Source organism: Salvelinus sp. IW2-2015, linkage group LG17, assembly GCF_002910315.2.
Source record: "Salvelinus sp. IW2-2015 linkage group LG17, ASM291031v2, whole genome shotgun sequence".
In the NCBI taxonomy this organism is placed as follows: Eukaryota; Metazoa; Chordata; class Actinopteri; order Salmoniformes; family Salmonidae; genus Salvelinus; species Salvelinus sp. IW2-2015.
The window spans coordinates 27024210-27047090 of record NC_036857.1 but is presented as its reverse complement, the minus strand read 5'-3'; the positions used below and the strand labels follow the sequence as shown (position 1 = coordinate 27047090).

At 42.2% G+C, this 22881-nt stretch overlaps 1 protein-coding gene across 1 annotated transcript in view; it reads right to left on the bottom strand.

The window, feature by feature from the left end:
* Positions 1–2269: 2269 nt before the first annotated feature.
* The window catches only part of LOC111976630 (adenosine deaminase-like), a 33116-nt gene continuing 12504 nt past the window's right edge, over positions 2270–22881 (bottom strand). The window contains exons 2-11 of the mRNA XM_024005616.2: positions 20559–20620; positions 20117–20239; positions 17435–17578; positions 17074–17189; positions 15936–16060; positions 14549–14620; positions 5424–5525; positions 4290–4357; positions 3998–4127; positions 2270–3839 (exon numbers count right to left, since the gene is read on the bottom strand). Coding sequence (XP_023861384.1) covers positions 3735–3839; positions 3998–4127; positions 4290–4357; positions 5424–5525; positions 14549–14620; positions 15936–16060; positions 17074–17189; positions 17435–17578; positions 20117–20239; positions 20559–20620 — 1047 coding nt within the window. The 3' untranslated portion in view covers positions 2270–3734. The remainder of the gene's footprint in view (positions 3840–3997; positions 4128–4289; positions 4358–5423; positions 5526–14548; positions 14621–15935; positions 16061–17073; positions 17190–17434; positions 17579–20116; positions 20240–20558; positions 20621–22881) is intronic.

Genomic DNA, 22881 nt, shown 5'->3' with positions numbered 1-22881 from the left:
GGATGCGGTGGATTGAGACACATCCAATGCAAAAAAACGGATGTACTACATGACCAAAAGTATGTGGACACCTACTCGTCGAACATCTCATTCCAAAATCATGGGCATTCATATGGAGTTGGTCCCCCCTTTGCTGCTATAACAGTCTGGGGAGGCTTTCCACTAGCTGTTGGAAWTTTTTTGTGAGGACTTGCTTCCACTCAGCCACAAGAGCATTGGTGAGGTCGGGCACTGATGTTGGGCGATTAGGCCTGGCTCGCAGTCGGCGTTCCAATTCATCCAAAATGTGTTCGATGGGGTTGAGGTCAGGCCTCTGTGCAGGCCAGTCAAGTTCTTCCACACCGATCTCGACAAACCATTTCTGTAAGAACCTCGTGTTGTGCACGGGGGCATTGTCATGCTGAAACAGGAAATTGCCATCCCCAAACTTTTACCACAGAATGCTGTAGCATTAAGATTTCCCTTCACGGGAACTAAGGGGCCTAGCCTGAACCATGAAAAACAGCCCCAGACCATTATTCCTCCTACACCTAACTTTACAGTTGGCACTATGCATTGGAGCAGGTAGCGTTCTCCTAGCATCCGCCAAACCCAGATTTCTCCGTCGGACAGATGGTGAAGCGTGATTCAACACTCCAGAGAATGCATTTCCTACTGCTCCAGAGTCCAATGGCGGCAAGCTTTACACCACTGCAGCCGACGTTTGGCATTTCGCATGGGGATCTTAGGCTTGGGTGCGGCTGCTCGGCCATGAAAACCCATTTCATGGAGCTCCCAACGAAAAGTTATTGTGCTGACATTGCTTCCAGCGGCAGTTTGGAACTCCGTAGTAAGTGTTGCAACTGAGGACAGACGATTTTTACACGCTATGCGCTTCAGCACTCGGTGGTTCCGATCTGTGAGCTTGTGTGGCCTACCACTTTGGGCTGAGCCGTTGTTGCTCCTAGATGTTTCCACTTCACAACAACAGCACTTATAGCTGACCGGGGCAGCTCTAGCAGGGCAGAAATTTGTCAAACTAACTTGATGGAAAGGTTGCATTCTGTGACGGTGCCATGTTGAAAGRCACTGAGCTCTTCAGTAAGGCCATTCTATTGCCAATGTTTGACCAGGGAGATTGCATGGCTGTGTGCTCGATTTTATACATGTGTCAGCAACTGGTGTGGCTGAAATAGCTGAATCCACTAATTTGAAMGGATCTCCACATCTCTCTTAAATTTACAGATTTTTAAGGGGACTTTTGTATTATGCTAATTATACAGAACAAAAATATAAACAACAATTGAAGACTTTAATGAGTTACAGTTCATATAAGGAAATCAGTCAATTTAAGTAGTCATTAGGCCCTAATCTATGCATTTCACGACTGGGAATACAGAAATGCATTTGTTTGTGACAGATACCTTTAAAAAAAAAATGGTAGTGGCGTGGATCAGAAAACCAGTCAGTATCTGGTGTGACCACCATTTTCCTCATGCAGCGCAACACATCTCCTTCACATAGAGTTGATCAGGCTGAAGATTGTGGCTTGTGGAATGTTGTCCCACTCTTCAATGGCTGTGCAAAGTTGCTTGATATTGGAGGGAGCTGGAACATGCTGTCGTACACGTCGATCCACAGCATCCCAAACATGCCCCATGGGTGAAATGTCTGGGGGTGTATGCAGGCCATGGAAAAACTGGGACATTTTCAGCTTACAGGAATTGTGTACAGATCCTTGCGACATGGGGCAGACATTATCYTGCTGAAACATGAGGTGATGGCAGTAGATGAATTGTACGACAATGGGCCCCAGGATCTCATCACGGTATTTCTGTGCATTCCCATTGATATTGATAAAATGCAATGGTGTTCATTGTCTGTAGCTTATGCCTGCCCATACCATAACCCCACCGCCACCATGGGGCACTCTGTTCACAATGTTGACATCAGCAAACCACTTGCCTACACAACGCCATACACTTTGTCTGAGGTTGTGAGGCTGGTTGGACGTACTGCCAAGTTCTCWAAAAAAACYTTCGTGGCAGTTTATCGAAGGGAAATGGAAATTCTATTATCTTGCAACAGCTCTGGTGGATATTCCTGCTGTCAGCATTCCAATTGCACACTCCCTCAAAACACGAAAACAAAAATTGAGTGGCCTTTTATTGTCCCCAGCACAAGGTGCACCAGTGTTATGAGCATGCTGTTTAATCAGCTTCTTGATATGCCACACCTGTCAGGTGGAGGGATTATCTTGGCAAAGGAAAAAGGCTCAGTAAGAGGGATGTAAACACATTTGTGCAGAGATTTTTTAATTATGGAACATTTCTGGGTTCTTTTATATCAGCTCATGAAACATGGGTACAACACTTTACATGTTGCGTTTATATTTTTGTTTAGTGTATATTTAGGGGGTTCCACTTTTTTTTCTTTTTTTTTTTTAAACAATGGCGTTAGCCCCTTCAAAGAAACACATGACAGGTGGAAGTTTAATATTTGCACTTATAATTATGACCATAAACAGCTTTGTGTGCATTGGAATGGTCACAGGAAGCCAATGTTTACATTTCGGCCAATAGGAAGGAGCACCTGAACTTCCATTTACAGTAAGTCTTTATTCGATAAAGGAGAAGAAGCACGTTTTAGTGAAGTGTTACTCATTAGGAAGCTCTCCAAGTGCATGGGTCCTGCTGATTCTCCATATGTGTGCATTTCCAGTAAGAGATTCAATACGGAGGTTGCCATGAAATGTGGTTTTACATTTGAACTACATTGTGTATAGTGAGGTGATGTCCATGTTGTAGTTTTATTCTGATACGTTTCATGAATGAGAAGACCATTTGATGCAAAAGTGTTTCATTGMAGACATTGCTCGTATTTTAACGTCATTGTCCTCCACAGAAGAGATGTATAATACATTGAATTACTTTCAAATTAGTAAAATGCAAAAATATATAAAATGTGTTACGCTATAAAATCAGAGAAAAACATATTACACAAGTTATTCTTAAAACTGTAAGACCACTTTAGTAYGCGGTCTTACAATGAGATGGCTAGTAGATATAGTTGACCACTAGGTGGCGAACTAACTACAACAACATTAAATGTTTAGAAAAGATTTGGTATAGAGCTGGTAAACCTGATGCATCCCCACATTTTTTAAAGTAAGTCGTGGGCATGGTGATTCGAACGGTCTATAGGGCTCTCTCACTTGACCTAGGCACAACTGATAAAGAGTACACAATAGCTTTCCTTTACCACCAGTAGATGAAAAGTACRTACCTTTAAGCATAAATGGATAGTACACATCTATTACATTCAATTAATGATATATGATTTTCTAAAGGATACAATAAGTACTTTGAGAATTGACTGAGGCATATAAAGTGCTTGTTGTTTGATGAGGGCTGTTTCACTTTGAGGAAGACCAAACAGATTGAACTGTTTACCATCAGGTTGAAATAAATCATTTAAGACCATATTTATATTTCTGCACCAATTCCACAGTAGGCTAAACAACTGCTTTATCAGTGGGATCCACAGTTAGATGGAATACTGATTAACAGTTTTTTTTCATTGCAATGAGAGCGTTTAAGCTATGTACAACAGTACAATAACATATTGCTGGTTCAATGTATGTACACATAGGAGCATAGACATTCCAGAGTGGCCAGTGGGGAAGTAAGTGTTTAAAGTGGTTGGTTCCTGGTTTGTTGTGTTGCCATTTAAGCGGATCTGATCAGTGCTTCATTTCAGAAGACAGTGTCCTCCACCATCCCATAGGCTTCATACAACTCGTTAACAAGATCCTTCTTCTCCTTCTCAGGCAAGAAGCTGGAGTTAGCGGAGTTTATGTTCTGGAAAACAAGGTGAGTGAGAGAGAAACATTCAACAATCCAAAGGTGAGTATACTGTAGTATTTTACATACATGGTATTATCAACAGTGGTAGATAGTATTTRGCGGTATTAAACCACAATGCCAAATTGGAATAAGAGTTCAAATGTGCTTTGTACCAGTCTCTTGAATTCCTCCTCAGTGAAGCCCATGTACTCCTGGGCAGTGCTGTAGTCTAATTGCAGGGTGGAGTTGAAAATCAAAGGGTCATCTGTGTTCAGGGAGTAGTTGGCCTTATCCTTCCTGAATCTACACACACCACACACACACACACACGTCATTCCGAGGCGATGAAGTAAACCTTAACGAAAATGAAACAAGCTGAGCCTGTACTGCGATCTTCATGAATTGGTGAAAACTTGATCCAAAGAAGTATCATTCAAATAATATAGGGAGTGAAAGACAGTTTACGTGATGACAGGATGCTCGGTGAAGTCTGGATGACAGGCTCCAGTCAGTCTGCTGGATATGGGACACACCTGAAATCACACAGCATTCCTTCATGTACCTATAGTCGCCAACCTTTTCCAGAAGTGTGCCCTTGCACACTCCCACTCATTGGTAAAAAAAAACAACATACAATTGGTGTAAGTTTCCACCATTGTCAAATCCATGCCAGAAAGTGTAGAAGTGCACACTTCAAAATAAGGAGTGGTGAATCGGGACGTAGTCAGATGTACAGCTAGCGGATGAGATGTGTGATGTCTCTCCGTGACCACCAGAGGTCCCTGTGCACTAACATTTAACATTTAAGTCATTTAGCTGACGCTCTTATCCAGAGCGACTTACAAATTGGAAAGTTCATACATATTCATCCTGGTCCCCCCGTGGGGAATGAACCCACAACCCTGGCGTTGCAAGCGCCATGCTCTACCAACTGAGCCACACTAGCTTGCCATAKAGGCCTACATGGTAGGATATACACTGAGTGTACAAAACATTAGGAACATGACTACTCTTTCCATGACAGACTGAGCAAGTGAATCCAGGTGAAAGCTATGATCCCTTATTGATGTCACTTGTTAATCCACTTCAATCAGTGTAGATGAGACAGTTTAAAGAAGGATTTTTAAGCCTTGAGAAAATTGAGACATGAATTGTGTATGTGTGCCATTCAGAGGGTGAATGGGCAAGACAAACGATTTAAGTGCCTTTGAACGGGGTATGGTAGTAAGTGTCAGGCGCACCGGTTTGAGTTTGTTAAGAACTGCAACACTGCTGGGTTTGTCATGCTCAACAGTTTCCCGTGTGTATCAACAATGGTCCACCWCCCAAAGGACATCTTGACAACTGTGGGAAGCATCGGAGTCAACATGGGCCAGCATACCTACGGAACACTTTCAACACCTTGTAGAGTCCATGCCCCGACGAATTGAGGCAAAAGGGGGTGCAACTCAATATTAGGAAGGTGTTTCTAATGTTTTGTACACAGTGTGTTTGGCTTGTTTTATGCGGTAGAGTGAGTGATACATCATGTAATATACTATGTCTACAAAGCTCAATGTAACTTTCATTACATGTTAAAAGTAACGTGCACATTCTTACCTCAAAATGCATGTTCTGCTCCAGGAGCTGTTTGTACAACACTTGATCCTTCAGTGTGTTGTATCCATGTCCTACTCTCTCTGCTTTCAGGACCTCCACAGCCTGAAGAAGACATCAGATATGGGTCACCAAGCAGGTCAAAGGCATGGCAGAAAAATCATGTTAGATGTTTTGGGCTGGGAATGGGTATTTTTCTCCCCGCTCTGCTCTCAAMTATATTTTTCTCCGCTCATACGGGAGTAATAAAGACCTAGTGCCCAAATTGTGATTATTATAATTTTTTCTATAAWTATTTTTCTATATTTATTTTTTCATTGTGATTTATCAATGGGTGCTGCAGAACCCTCACCACCCCTACTTTCCGCGGCTATGCACAAAGGTTAAGGTAAAAATATTTTCATTTACACGTTAACAGAACTACTGGCTATTGGGTAAATCCATATGAATTCAATCACTTTTTGACAGCATCCCTTTTGATTTAAACAAAACCTTTGCCCATGGAAGAAGTGGTCAGAAAGTGACTTTTTGGACCTGAATTTCAAAGACATAGAAGTGCTTAAAGTTGACCCATTTTGCATACCCCACCATACTAGGAGACATCCATGTCTTCATCACTGGAAAAGATAAATGGTTGAGTTTGATACAGTGCCTTCAGAAAGGAGTCAAACCCCTTGACTTGTTCCACATTTGGTTGTGTTACAGCCTAAATTTAAAATTGATTAAAATTGTATTTTTTTTGTGTCATTGACCTACACACAAAACCCAATAATGTCAAAGTGGAATTATGTTTTTCAAAATTTTTACAAATGTATTTAAAATGAAAAGCTGAAATGTCTTGAGCCAATAAGTATTCAACCCCTTTGTAATGGCAAGCCTACAGTAAATAAGTTTAGGAGAAAAAAAATGTGCATGGACGCACTGTGTGCAATAATAGTGTTTAACATGATTTTTGAATGAAGATTTCCAATGCCTTACAAAGAAGGACACCTATTGGTAGATGGGTAAAACAAATAAGCAGACATTGAATATCCCTTTGAGCATGGTGAAGTTATTAATTACACTTTGAATGGTTTATCAATACACCCAGTCACTACAAAGATACAGACGTCCTTCCTAACGCCGTTGTCGGAGATGAAGGAAACCACTCAGGGATTTCACCATGAGGCCAATGGTGACTTTAAAACAGAGTTTAATGGCTGTGATAGGCGAACACTGAAGATGGATCAACAACATTGTAGTTACTCCACAATACTAACAGAATTGACAGAGTGAAAAGAAGGAAGCCTGTACAGAATAAGACATATTCCAAAACATGCATCCTGTTTGCAACAAGGCACTAAAGTAAAACTGCAAAGAATGTGGCAAAGCAATTCACTTTTTGTCCTGAATGCTGTGGAAGCAGGATTACAAGATTGTTATATTTATGCACCAAATGGTTGTTTTATTTAATAGAGTAAGGTTCTCTGTCTCTCTCCTTAGTTAACTGAGAAGAGTATTTATGGAGCCTGGGCTGATGGCTTGGTGATATAAAACCTACAGCTGGCATTCCATAGATCAGATGTGGTGGGTGTCACCGAGAGAGAGAGCCTGGAGGAACATAAGGCCTCAGTATTCCTAATTATCCTGGCATCTGGGAGACAGCACCAGAGGCAGATGACAACAGGATGAACCCAGTGGCTTATGGTGCCCCCAATCTATACGGGGAGGGGGGGGTGTTGAACCAGCTATGACTGAGCAATCTTGGTACGAGGTATATAAGGAACAGCATGGTCTGTAAAGGGTAGGCTCTCAGTCAAGGCTGTTGAGTCGACAGCTTCATTATTGCAATAATTAAATCAATATTGAATAAAGATTACTGTTTGAAGAAATGACAAAGTCTCTCTCACTTGATTAGAATAGTCCACCACAATATTTGACGACCCAGATGACATCAAACTCCATCTGCTGACTGCTCCTGAGGACCTGGTTTTAACCGTGCACGGGGCCTGCCTAGGATCTGAAGGAGGGTGTCAAGCGGGTGGTTACGGTGTTCCGAACAGAGACAGATTATTAGGGCGAGACTGACATTTCTTAGAATTTTTATTTTATTTTTTGTTGTTGAGAAAACGGAGTTCAGAGGGGACTGCCATCTGACGTTAACATCCAAATCTGTGTGTATCGGATGATGACTAGGATCAGTATGACCAATTAAGACCAATAAACAATGGCATCCAAACCTGTGGGAGCTGGTTATGATAAAAAGAACGTGAGTATCCAAATCTGTGTGTACCGGATGTATAGCTATAACCTTGGGGGGCGAATGACCATCCAAACCTGTGTGGGCCGGATGGAAACTAGACTTCCTAACTAGATTTCCTATGTTATAATATATTGATTCTGTGAAGATATGAAAAAAAACATGAATGAGAAAAAAACGTGTGATTAATCGATTAGTAATACTGGGAATATATTGAGATGCATCTTAAACAACCCATTTGTAGAAGTACGTACTGTAGTTTCAAGAGTTGTCTCTTAATGGATAACTTGTTAGAGATCAGGTTAAAGCATTATATGACTGTCTACAGGATCTGGGAGATAGTCTCAGAAAAAGACTGGCATATATTAAAACCCTGAGGAGAGAGGAGCGGAAAATAAATTCATAGAAGAGGGACACTAGCAAAGCCKTAAAAACACTAATAGAAGCGCATGGCCTTCTACCAATTCGGCCCTGCTGAAAGAAAATCTTAGAGAATTCAGGGATGTAATTGTGAGTTGGCAGAAGAAGAATCATTAGCCCAATACACCAGTGTATTGATGTTAGAGTTCTATCAGCGTAATCGCACTAGCCGTACTATTTGTGAAGTAATTTGAGTATGGACATTGTTAAATGGGGTACTTGGTAAATTCGCTCTGGCTATTGCCGGTTGAATATAGCCGGCGTCAGTAAACATTAGGGAAATAACGTAATTTAAATTATTGCCAGCAGCACAGTTAGTCACCAACGTTTCAAATAAACATGAAAAAAGCCTAAKCAGCTCTGCTAGGTGAGTAGAATGGAGAGGGAAGATGTATTCTCTTGTTTGTGTCTGGAAGTAGTGTTAGCTAGCAAGCTAGCCAACTTTAGCCAGTTAGCTTGGGTGTGAGGCAAGAAAAGTATTATATTTTGRGAGATCAGAGAGTTTGGATCAAACCTGCTCCTTAGCAGATTTTGGGGTTGAATAATCTTTGTTAGAATCAAGGACAGTGGATATTACGTACCATATTAAAATTGGCAATATAAACTCAGAAAAAAATTAATGTCCTCTCACGGTCAACTGCGCTTATTTTCAGCAAACTTAACATGTGTAAATATTTGTATGATCATAACAAGATTCAACAACTGAGACATAAACTGAAAAAGTTCCACAGACATGTGACTAACAGAAATGGAATAATGTGTCCCTGAACAAAGGGAGGGGTCAAAATCAAAAGTAACAGTCAGTATCTGGTGTGGCCACCAGCTGCATTAAGTACCGCTGTGCATCTTCTCCTCATGGACTGCACCAGATGTGCCAGTTCTTGCTGTGAGATGTTACCCCACTCTTCCACCAAGGCACCTGCAAGTTCCCGGACATTTCTGGGGGGGAATGGCCCTAGCCCTCACCCTCCGATCCAACAGGTCCCAGACGCGCTCAATGGGATTGATATCCGGGCTCTTCGCTGGCCATGGCAGAACACTGACATTCCTSTCTTGCAGGAAATCACTCGCAGAACAAGCATATGGCTGGTGGCATTGTCAAACAGCTGGAGGGTCATGTCAGGATGAGCCTGCAGGAAGGGTACCACATGAGGGAGGAGGATGTCTTCCCTGTAACGGACAGCGTTGAGATTGTCTGCAATGACAACAAGCTCAGTCCGATGATGCTGTGACACACCGCCCCAGACCATGACGGACCCTCCACCTCCAAATCAATCCCGCTCCAGAGTACAGGCCTCGGTGTAACGCTTATTCCTTCGATGATAAATGCGAATCCGACATCACCCCTGGTGAGACAAAACCGTGACTCGTCAGTGAAGAGCACTTTTTGCCAGTCCTGTCTGTTCCAGCGACGGTGGGTTTGTGCCCATAGGTGACGTTGTTGCCGGTGATGTCTGTGTGAGGACCTGCCTTACAACAGGCCTACAAGCCCTCAGTCCAGCCTCTCTCAGCCTATTGCGGACAGTCTGAGCCTGATGGAGGGATTGTCATTCCTGGGTAACTCGGGCAGTTTGTTGTTGCCATCCTGTACCTGTCCCGCAGGTGTGATGTTCGGATGTAAATCAAATCAAATTTTTATTTGTCACATACACATGGTTAGCAGATGTTAATGCGAGTGTAGCGAAATGCTTGTGCTTCTAGTTCCGACAATGCAGTAATAACCAACAAGTAATCTAACCTAACAACTCCACAACTACTACCTTATACACCACAAGTGTAAAGGGATAAAGAATATGTACATAAAGATATATGAATGAGTGATGGTACAGAACGGCATAGGCAAGATGCAGTAGATGGTATAGTGTACAGTCTATACATATGAGATGAGTAATGTAGGGTATGTAAACATAAAGTGGCATAGTTTAAAGTGGCTAGTGATACATGTATTACATAAAGATGGCAAGATGCAGTGGATGATATACAGTACAGTATATACTATGAGATGAGTAATGTTAGGTATGTAAACATTATATTAAGTGGCATTGTTTAAAGTGGCTAGTGATACATTTTTACATAATTTCCATCAATTCCCATTATTAAAGTGGCTGGAGTTGGTCAGTATGTTGCAGTGGCCACTAAATGTTAGTGGTGGCTGTTTAACAGTCTGATGGCCTTGAGATAGAAGCTGTTTTTCAGTCTCTCGGTCCCTCCTTCTGGATGATAGCGGGGTGAACAGGCAGTGGCTCGGGTGGTTGTTGTCCTTGATGATCTTTATGGCCTTCCTGTGACATCGGGTGGTGTAGGTGTCCTGGAGGGCAGGTAGTTTGCCCCCGGTGATGCGTTGTGCAGACCTCACCCTCTGGAGAGCCTTACGGTTGTGGGCGGAGCAGTTGCCGTACCAGGCGGTGATACGACAGGATGCTCTCGATTGTGCATCTGTAGAAGTTTGTGAGTGCTTTTGGTGACAAGCCGAATTTCTTCAGCCTCCTGAGGTTGAAGAGGCGCTGCTGCGCCTTCTTCACAACGCTGTCTGTGTGGGTGGACCAATTCAGTTTGTCCGTGATGTGTACACCGAGGAACTTAAAACTTTCCACCTTCTCCACTACTGTCCCGTCGATGTGGATAGGGGGGTGCTCCCTCTGCTGTTTCCTGAAGTCCACAATCATCTCCTTTGTTTTGTTGACGTTGAGTGTGAGGTTATTTTCGTGACACCACACTCCGAGGGCCCTCACCTCCTCCCTGTAGGCGTCTCGTCGCTGTTGGTAATCAAGCCTACCACTGTAGTGTCGTCCGCAAACTTGATGATTGAGTTGGAGGCGTGCATGGCCACGCAGTCGTGGGTGAACAGTGAGTACAGGAGAGGGCTCAGAACGCACCCTTGTGGGGCCCCAGTGTTGAGGATCAGCGGGGTGGAGATGTTGTTACCTACCCTCACCACCTGGGGGCGGCCCGTCAGGAAGTCCAGGACCCAGTTGCACAGGGCGGGGTCGAGACCCAGGGTCTCGAGCTTGATGACGAGTTTGGAGAGTACTATGGGTTAAATGCTGAGCTGTAGTCGATGAACAGCATTCTCACATAGGTATTCCTCTTGTCCAGATGGGTTAGGGCAGTGTGCAGTGTGGTTGCGATTGCGTCGTCTGTGGACCTATTGGGTCGGTAAGCAAATTGGAGTGGGTCTAGGGTGTCAGGTAGGGTGGAGGTGATATGTTCCTTGACTAGTCTCTCAAAGCACTTCATGATGACGGAAGTGAGTGCTACGGGGCGGTAGTCGTTTAGCTCAGTTACCTTAGCTTTCTTGGAACAGGAACAATGGTGGCCCTCTTGAAGCATGTGGGAACAGCAGACTGGGATAAGGATTGATTGAATATGTCCTTAAACACAGCCAGCGCTGGTCTGCGCATGCTCTGAGGACGCGGCTGGGAATGCCGTCTAGGGGGGGGGGGGGGGCCTGCAGCCTTGCGAGGGTTAACACGTTTAAATGTTTTACTCACCTCGGCTGCAGTGAAGGAGAGCCCGCAGGTTTTGGTAGCGGGCCGTGTCAGTGGCACTGTATTGTCCTCAAAGCGAGCAAAAAAGTTATTTAGTCTGTCTGGGAGCAAGACATCCTGGTCCGCGACGGGGCTGGTTTTCTTTTTGTAATCCGTGATTGACTGTAGACCCTGCCACATATCTCTTGTGTCTGAGCTGTTGAATTGCGACTCTACTTTGTCTCTATACTGGGACTTAGCTTGTTTGATTGCTTTGCGGAGGGAATAGCTACACTGTTTGTATTCGGTCATGTTTCCGGTCACCTTGCCCTGGTTAAAAGCAGTGGTTCGCGCTTTCAGTTTCACACGAATGCTGCCATCAATCCACGGTTTCTGGTTTGGGAATGTTTTAATCGTTGCTGTGGGTACGACATCGTCAATGTACTTTCTAATGAACTCGCTCACCGAGTCAGCATATTCGTCAATGTTGTTGTTGGACGCAATGCGGAACATATCCCAATCCACGTGATCGAAGCAGTCTTGAAGCGTGGAATCAGATTGGTCGGACCAGCGTTGAACAGACCTGAGCGCGGGAGCTTGCTGTTTTAGTTTCTGTTTGTAGGCTGGAAGCAACAAAATGGAGTCGTGGTCAGCTTTTCCGAAAGGAGGGCGGGGGAGGGCCTTATATGCGTCGGGGAAGTTAGTATAACAATGATCCAAGGTTTTACCAGCCCTGGTAGCACAATCGATATGCTGATAGAATTGAGGGAGTTTTATTTTCAGATTAGCCTTGTTAAAATCCCCAGCTACGATGAATGCAGCCTCAGGGTGTGTGGTTTCCAGTTTACAAAGAGTCAGATAAAGTTCGTTCAGGGCCATCGATGTGTCTGCTTGGGGGYGAATATATASGGCTGTGATTATAATCGAAGAGAATTCCCTTGGTAGATAATGCGGTCGACATTTGATTGTGAGGAYTTCTAYATCWGGTGAACAGAATGACTTGAGTTCCTGTATGTTGTTATGATCACACCACGTCTCGTTGATCATAAGGCATACACCCCCGCCCCTCTTCTTACCAAAAAGATGTTTGTTTGTCGGCGCGATGCGTGAAGAAACCAGCTGGCCGCACCGACTCCGTTAGCGTCTCTCGAGTGAGCCATGTTTCCGTGAAGCAAAGAACGTTACAATCCCTGATGTCTCTCTGGAATGTTACCCGTGCTCGGATTTCATCAACCTTATTGTCAAGAGACTGGACATTGGCGAGTAGTATGCTWGGGAGTGGAGCGCGATGTGCCCGTCTCCGAAGCCTGACCAGGAGACCGCCTCGTTTGCCCCTTTTACGGCGTCGTTGTTTAGGGTCACCGGCTGGGATTAGATCCATTGTATTGGGTGGAAGGCAAAACACAGGATCCGCTTCGGGAGAGTCATATTCCTGGTTGTAACGATGGTGAGTTGACGTTGCTCTTATATTCAGTAGTTCCTCCCGACTGTATGTAATGAAACCTAAGATTACCTGGGGTACCAACGTAAGGAATAACACATAAAACAACAAAATACTGCATAGTTTCCTAGGAACGCGAAGCGAGGCGGCCATCTCGGTCGGCGCCGGAAGTTGTGAGGCCTTGTACCGATCCTGTGCAGGTGTTGTTACACGTGGTCTGCCACTGCGAGAATTATCAGCTGTACATCTTGTCTCCCTGTAGCGCTGTCTTAGGCGTCTCACAGTACTGACATTGCAATTTATTGCCCTGGCCACATCTGCAGTCCTCATGCCTCCTTACAGCATGCCTAAGGCACATTCACGCAGATGAGCAGGGACCCTGAGCATCTTTCTTTTGGTGTTTTTCAGAGTCAGTAGAAAGGCCTCTTTAGTGTCCTAAGTTTTCATAACTGTGACCTTAATTGCCTACCGTCTGTAAGCTGTTAGTGTCTTAGCGACCGTTCCACAGGTGCATGTTCCTTAATTGTTTACTGAGCAGCTCATGTTATAGACAGAAGCATGCTACAGGGCAGACCAATCRGAACTTCTCTTGGCAAGTCCAGCCCATCCATTATTTCGGACAATCATGGCTAGAGGGAAGGTTCCTGTATTTTTCTGTGGCTAAACCAACTAGGCTCATAATTTTACAATTTTATTTGTATTTACAGATTGCATACAAGTTTGTTATTAAGGCACATGAAAGTTAACATGTTCCACAAGGCATTTCTGCCCCCCAAAAACACATTTTGATCAAATAAATAAATAAAACTTCAAATGTCTCTCCTGTGCAGTAGTGACGTGCAACATAAGCCTAGCTTATTGAAACGGGTCACATTTTTATAAAAATAAATAAATAATACTTTTTGTAAAAACAGTTTTACCACCCTGTTTCTAAGCTTTTAAATACCCATAGACTTCCAATCATTGCGCTAATGTTAGTTAGCATTGCCTTGCAAAACTACCTCCAACTTCCTTCATTCTGGACACAGAGACATAAAAATGGTAAACACAAAATRACCTGACTTTGGGGAAGTAGATAAAGGGCCTCATTGCCAAAATTCCGAAGTATCCCTTTAAGAAAAAAAGTCACTTTCTGAGCACATCTACAATGGGCAAATAGGTATGGAAGGCTTCGTTCAAATCAAAAGGGGTACTGTCAAAAAGTGAMTGAATTCAAACGAGTTCACCCTATACCTGGTAATATGCTGTCTTTGGTTGCAACATTTTAAAAGATGGCTTCCATAGAAAGGAAGTCACATAGGCTAGCGAAGAATTTCCGGGAGACATGAAATTGGATAGTTTGCTGTGTGTACCGAGTTGTTTCTATCTGAAATACATATTTAAGTTGTTATAAAAGGGGAGGGGATATGTTTTCACAATGCAATCACTTATAACATAATAATGCTGCTGTGTGTTGAGTAGTAGAGGAAGTCTTGGGTTAAGCTGAACAGCCATTAGACATATCATTTAAAATGGATATATTTAGTTTTCCCCAAAGACTATAGAGGAAAGGAAAGCTCACCTCTTTCACCACAGAGGCAGGGCCCACCTCTCCTGCATGGACTGTTCTGTGGATCCCACATCTCGCTGCTTCCTGTCAACAAGGTCAATCATGAAAAGCATCAACACCAAGTTAACCAGAGAACTATCTGGGTTTTATATTAGCAATGCAGTTAGTTCCGACTGAAATACTTTTCATTGTCTTGAAACTATGTAATTATACATGGATGACCTACAGTCACAACATTATTCCAAGACCTCAGAGATTCCAAGAGCTTGTGCTGCTGTCACGAGTAGGGAGTTATTATTTATTTTTTTGCCAAGGGCTAGACTGAAAAGGACTACATCTCACCAACAACATTTGAGAAATGTCTGATTTTGACAAACCCCAGCATCGCGTCTAAAAAATCTATCAAGAGCTTGTTCAGTTATGTTAACAGTCTGTATTAGTGCAGTGCTCCCTTTTAATACTCTCTTAAGGCCAGTTGCCCAGAATGCAGACGGAGCCTATTCCTGGTCTAAAAGGCATGCTTATATTCAATGAAGTGCCATTTAGTCCAGGACGAGGCTTAATCTGGTTCTGAGATACCAGCCCCTAGTATTTTGCCCTGGCATGTCCAAATGTATCACTCCAGCCCCTGGTCAACCTTACCACAGTGTTCCCAGATATTGTCGTGAGGGAATGATTTAACGGTCTTGTATTTATATTCAACACAAACATGGAAAAAAGATCTATGCAAGCAGTACGAACTAAATGCTTGTTGAAATGACGTATGCCAACTTTTGGTCAGCTTGTTATTACTACCTTTATTACCAATTTATAGTATTTCTAAAGTTGGTCCACTTTACCACAGCACAAATAGTTTTATTGCTGAAGCAATTTGTTATTCTTAAGAAAGTGTTTTGTTTCAAGAAATGGCTCACAAGAATGATCTCTCCATCAAATGTGTCTCTAAAGTGACCTTCAGGTCTCTATGTACTGAATGGGTTCTACTACAGAGTAACTCCATTCATTATAATGATAAGAAAGGTGCAAATAATTGGCCCGTTATAAAATAAATCAACCAATTGCAGGACTTAAATGTCTGCGGTTCTGCAACAGGCCAACAGTGTCAAATGTGAATAATTTTTTGTGTTTTCAGCACACCTTTGCTCTATGCTCCCACTCCTTTAAGTTTTGAGCAAGTTGGAGTTTGATCTCTCACCTTTAAGCCATAAAACTTAACATGGTATGCTGCATGATAGTAGGACAGTGGTTAGCCTCATATCCTGCACGCTATGTGCTAAAGACAACTCTAGACCTTTAGCATTTCCGTTAACCATGCATGCTTGCATGACAATGATAAAACAGTTGACTAGAGCACATACAGTATGAATTGGATATGAGGGGTTCAAAGTTAGGCAGTTACCTCATAGGCCATCCTGTGTCCTGGGAAGGCCTCACAGTTGAGTGACTCGTCTCCTGCCAGATCAATAGCCACCACTCCGTTCTTCTTATACTTCTTACACAACTCCACCACGTCCATGGACCAGCCTGTGCAATGCAACACACACGTTTATTGGCAGTATCAACCCAGTAAGGTCAAACAGATTTGATTTAAAAAAACGCACAATGTTTGATTTGTGGGGATGTTTCTGAAATGTTTTCATGCTAGATTTGACCTAATGGTTATCTAAATGGTCTGCTGCAGTCCACGAATGAGAGATGCCAATGTATCATGCCAAGCATTTCAGCAAAAGCTAAAAGCAATAGTTGAAAAGGTCAAATTGTCCAGTTAAAAACTTAAAAGCAGAATCAAAATCCCCAAAACTGACTACAGAGCACTGTTCACTGGAATGTCAGCCTAAAATAGCCACTGACATTTCGTTACATGTAATTACAAAAACAGATACTAAGCTCTGGTAAGTCAGAAAGTTACATCAATCCAAATGACTTAACTAATACCTGCAGCGTTTCCCAAACTCGGTCCTCTGGACCCCTAGTGATGCACGTTTTGGTTTTTGCCCTAACACTACACAGCCAATTCAAATAATAAACTAATCAGCAAGCTTTGATCTTTTGAATCAGCTGTGTAGTGTTAGGGCCAAAACCAAAACGGGCACCCCTTGGGGTCCTGAGGACCGAGTTTGGGAAACCCTGAAAGGGGATCTCTTGTATGGGAGACAATGCTAGCTCCATTCTGTACTGTAACATAGGAGATGAGACTTGCAATTGTTCATTCAGTGATACAATATACAAACAAGAGCCCCTTTTTACTGTCAGCATTGGGTCAGCAAATGGTAACATTAACTAAGGAGAAAAATAAATAATGTGCACAGTATCACACCATCGTCAAGTATAGATCAACGCAATTGAGTGGGGATGGAATGAAACGAGAGACAGTCAGAAAATGACCACAACAGGAAGTGTTTTTAAATGTGAGATTTTTGGCTTGCAACCTTCTACAGTGTGATAAGGATCACAGACAAAACTACAGACAATGAGGAGGGGATGAGTTGTGCCAGACAGACAGGGCAGGAGCATGAACAGGACAGTGAGGGCATTACTTGGCATGTGGCGCATGCAGCACAGAATGGACCTGGCTTTGATTTTGTATGCCTTCTCTCCCTCGGCCAGTCCCTGGTTCACCAAGTGAACCACCTCATCTGGGCTCAGGTCACCTCTGGGAGAAGAGAGAGTGAAATCAAGACAGAGAGAATTCTTGAATGTATTTCTATGTTTAATGTTATACGTTTTGAGCTCTAAGAACAAGAACAGATACCTACAAARGATATGAACAATACAAAAAACTCTGCCGTTGGAGAGCACAAGGAACTCAYAGAAGTACTGTATTGCACATGTCCATATATTCACACTTTTCTGTCAGCTACCTTACCAACTCAGAAAAATATAATATCATCCACTTACTCTTTTTGGTTCCATGGAATGGGTTCTACGTCAGTGTTAGCCAGCAAGTGTGGGCTGTATCTGACTTCAACGTAGATGACCCCTTCTTTGGCTTTGTCCTCCACAAACTCATAAGCTATCCTCTTGATCGCCTCTCTGTCGCCACTGGAAAGGTAATTCAAAATCAGTGGAAGACTAAGAGAAACAACATGAATATTTACTCAACGATGGCAGGTAATGCAAATTATTAGTCAGCAACAAAGGCCCTACATTTTTGGGTGATTTCCTCAAATTATGCTCATCCAGATACAAATACATTTTTAAAACAACTTGATTTAGGACACACATAAAACAAAGGAAATGTTCTAGGAACAGCCAACTATTCTTTGCGTCTTTTCCCTCTTTGCCTGCAGGGTTAATACAGGGTAGTAGTGTGTCTCTGAATGGCAGAAGGGTAATCTGATCGTACATCCTCAGCACACCACAGCAGGAGGACTATTACTGTCACAGAGTCAGAGCATAGCAAGCCGATAAACCAACACTCCACGTGACCTCTGAACTGCACTTGAATTTACACTGAGCAATTAACTGCTACTGCCAATTAGGACTGACTATCTGGAGGAGAAAATGACTATCATTATCCCTGTAATTATCATTATCCCTGTAATGACGATAAAGGACATAAGARCAGCCTGTGTACAGTATTTGAAGAATGACATAGGGGATAATAGAATATTATAGTCATTTGTAATAGTAGTAGTTTCATTGGATTTTGAGTGCATATCATTCCGTTATATTGTGCACATTTCTGTAAAAGTCCCTGTGGAGTAATGGGTATGTTGGAGTGGTGGGAAATGTCTACAAACTCACTCAGCTGTTCCTAGCGTCGTTTCCCTTTCTGTTGCTTTTTGACTTCACAACACAGATTCTGTTTCACATCACATGATTGGTCCGAATGCTTGTTGTTCCCCCACCCCCATGCTTATCCATCCACCTACACACATAAAAATCCTGCATGAGCCAAACGCAGCTAGCAAGTTCCCCTATTTTGTTGTTGTCGTGTAAGGGGTCGCACCAGACGCAACAACAAGGTTTTCAAGCGAAGGACTTCATAAAGAATGCTTTATTCAGCATAACTGCTAGCTAGCAGCTGCTCTGTCCTGGCTAGAGGCTACGACTACAAACCATTGTTCTTTCTGTTCTTTCTTGGTTAGCCTGGCAGAGAATTGAAACATCACGTTACCCATTAAAAAACACCATATAGTCTAAGCAGTGGGTGAGATTTGAGTTTAGATTTTCACTAGGATTTTTTCAAAAGTACCATCTGGGGGCCAAAATGTGAAATATGTTGGTACTGTAGATTTTGGGTTAAATATAAGGTAGTGTTGTAATGGGAATGGAATACATAACAACCTTGACTCTGTCTGAGTTCAGTTGTTTGCCAAAGAGACACCTGCTCGCATCATGACGTGCTCCTCTGTGCTGCATGATCTGCATTTCAACTAACTGACCCCCTAGTCTGGCCACCAGAGGAAACATTGCATAATACTGTCTCTGTCCGCGTTACATTCACTCACTAACCAGGAAGAAGACCTATCAAGCCCTGGTCTTAAAGTGAAGGTACCTCAAATTGGGCTGCTATTTAACTCACGCAATTCACAATCATTACAAATGACAGTTCCAATACAAAGCTCCCCCTCACTTTCATATTTTAGCCGTAATTTAACAAATTAGGTGATCACGTGTTCTTTAAAAGCTTGTTGATTGCATTGCGTGTCATGCAAATACATTTAAATTCCTGACTCCTAACACACTGTACAGCAGTTATGATTCTTGTTGAAATAAAACAGGGAGGTAACAGTACATGTCATCTCCGTCTTGGCTCTCTACAGATTGAACTTTCATCTCCATCTAAGAGCCATCTGCAATAATAAAGCTGATTAAAGWGCTTGGTGGAGCACAACCTCCTGTAAACTGAACATGACACAAATTGGTAGTGTAGCACCTTGATGCCATCTTGTGCTGTAACACATAAAGTACTTAAGTAAAAACACTTTAAAGTACTACTTAAGTAGTTTGGGGTATCTGTACTTTACTGTACTATTTTTTGATTACTTTTACTTTACTACATTCCTTAAGAAAACTATTAAAGTACTCGTTACATTTTGAATGCTTAGTAGAACAGGAAAATGGTCCAATTCATGCAATTATCAAGAGAACATCTCGGGTCATCCCTACTGCCTCTGATCTGGCGGACTCACTAAACACAAATAATTTGTTTGTAAATTATGTCTCAGTGTTGGATTGGGCCTCTGGCTATCCATACATTTTAAAACAAGAAAACAGTGCCTTCCGATTGGCTAAATATAAGGGATTTAAAATGATTTTGATACTTAAGTATATTTTAGCAATTACATTTACTTTTGATACTTAAGTATATTTAAAACCAAATACTTTTAGACTTGTACTCAAGAAGTATTTTACTGGTTAACTTTCACTTTTACTTGAGTCATTTTCCATTATGGTATCTTTACTTTTTCTCAAGTATGACAATTGGGTACTTTTTCCACCACTGCTTTTGAGTTTGACATCTTGAGACAACTTCTCCCGGTGATAATTACAGTATGAAACCAAAAGCTCAGGGGATTAGTGCAGTAGTCAGCATCTCATTATCTCAGCCATCTTCATGTTCAGGGTACTTACGCAATAACGTGCATGTACACTGCGAACTTGCCGAGGAACTCTGTGAGGGTGGCAGGCTGGTGTATTACACAGATTTGTCTCATGTCCTCCACTGTGCTTGCAGGCAGGGTGATCCCACGTCGCCTGGGACAGACATACAGAAACAGAGGACTTTAAAAGTACAAGCAGCAATAGGTAGCAACAGCTGCTCAATGTTATTTTCAATTAATTATATTAATGACTTAAAGGAAATTGCTAGTTCAAAAATAGCCCCATAAATAGGCCTACGTGTTCCAAACGCAGATACTGAAAGAACAATGTGTCACCTGAACCTAATAAACCATCTAATAACCCTTTTACCAAAGGTAATTGACAGTTAATGTTTAAAGAGAACTTGCAAAACCTGTTATAAAGCACACTATTTAAACAAAATACAAAGAATTCAACAGGTTTATAAACTTACTTGGCAACGTCTAGGATGGTCTCCACTCGGAGAGCGCCATCAAGATGCACATGCAGCTCAATCTGAAGACGAGACACAATTCAAAATGTAAATGTACTTTAACCTAATGACCTATAGAGTAATTTAYCCTGAATTGAAGTACAGACAATCAGGATGAACTCGAACAAATCAATAGACTAAACATTGGCAAATGAGAGAGTATGTGTTGTTGTGTGATGTGGTTCAATGCAATGTGTTGGCTGGACCACAWCTATAACGAATGCAGTGTGCAATTTGGGCACCGTAGTTGTTGCAGTCGGTGAAAAGGCCAGGGATGCCAGAGAAGGTTCAAAGAAGAGCAACTGAGTGCTCSGCCCTTATTCCATCAGAGCTGACAGATGAAAGTGCTAAACCTTGCCCAGCTACTCTACACCAGCTGACTACAGGGCAGATTGACTGTGGTCACCCCAACCCTCAGTTACAACTAATAAAACATGACCAGAGGATTCGATTGTAAAGGGAAGGTATATAATGTATCGATTTTGTTATCTTTTGACCGTCTGAGGCACATACTGGATGAGATGAGATTGAAAATATAGGTAATGTATTCCTAAGAAATAACAAATCTTCCAAGAAGAGCAACAGGAAAGAACCTTGAAAAGTTCTAAGCCATATTTATCATCTTACAGTTTACAGGTGTAGGATCTTAATTTGATCACTCTGTTATTGCTGGGAATTTTCCCTGCACCATAGGATTTATTGAAAACCCGCACTAACAAATGGTTATTTTTACAGTATTGCACTGTTCATGTAGCTTACATTTRGGCTAGCTAATAGCCTAACCACTGATCAAGCAACATTACGTTGGCGGAAAGTACGTATGGACTAAACGTTAAAATCCTGTTGCTGCAGTACTATTTTGTTATGACAATACTGGTCAAATTAAGGTCCTACACCTGTATGTGTCTGACAGGTTGGCTCTTGAAGGGAATACAATTACGGTTATTACATATTGAGTTTAGTATGTGTGTGATAATTATGGTATGATCCCGGCCACTAACAATGGTATGACAGGAAACCAACGCCTTGAAATACTAATTTGTTTTCTATAAGAAATGTGAAGGTAGTCTACTTTGCAGTATAATTTAATGTATGTAATCAACAGTGCGAAAATCACTGTAGGCCCTATGATGTTAAAGTCAAGTCACGACACAATCTGAAGACTGTTATTTATCTAATTAACTAACTATGTTTAATTGTTACCCAATTTTAAATTAATCATGTAACAATTAACTCATTAGGATCTGGGATCTGGGGCACCACGAGAGCGGTTCTTTAAAGAGTTACCATTAAACTCCCGAATTAAACTCTAAAAAGGTCTTTACCCATCACATCTATAAACAGTCAACTTATTAATCATAACCTTGTATCATATCATCATTCTGAACAGTCGTAGCCTCCTGGCATCTGCAAAAACCTGAGGCTTACTTATGATTCAGTACTACACAAATTGCTTTAATTATTTATTTACTAGCTAATTAAATGGGAACACAGGATAAACATACACACTRCGCACCGGTTATTGACTGGAGACGTAATATGCTGATAACAGGTCCATAGCGAAATGACAACAACATTGATGCTTGTTAAAGAAGAGATGGRGAGGAAGAGGGTGTCACGCCCTGACCATAGAGAGCCTGTTATTCTCTATGTGGMTTAGGTCGGGGTGGGACTAGGGTGGGTCATCTAGGTAATTAAATATCTATGTTGGCCACTCTCGTGGTGCCCCAAATTCCTAATGAGTTAATTACACTATTAATTAAAATTGGGTAACAATTAAACATAGTTAGTTGATTAGATAAATAGCAGTCATCAGATTAATGAAAGTAAAGTAACGATACATTGATCATCCTTGAGATGTTTCTACAATTTGATTGGAGTCCACCTGTGGTCAATTTAATTGATTGGACATTATTTGGAAAGAAACACACCTGTCTATATGAGATCCCACAGTTGACAGTGCATGTAACAGCAAAAACCAAACCATGAGGTTCAAGGATTGGTTCGCAGAGCTCCAAGACAGGGTACCAAAACATTTTTGCAGCATTGAAGGTCCCCAAGAACACAGTGGCCTTCATCATTCTTAAATGGAAGAAGTTTGGAACCACCAAGACTCTTCCTAGAGCTGTCCGCCTGGCCAAACTGAGTAATCAGGAGAGAAGGGCCTTGGTCAGCGAGGTGACCAAGAACCCGATGGTCTCTCTGACAGAGCTCCAGAACTCCTCTGTGGCGATGGGAGAACCTTCCAGAAGGACAACCATCTATGCAGCACTCCAGAAAGCAG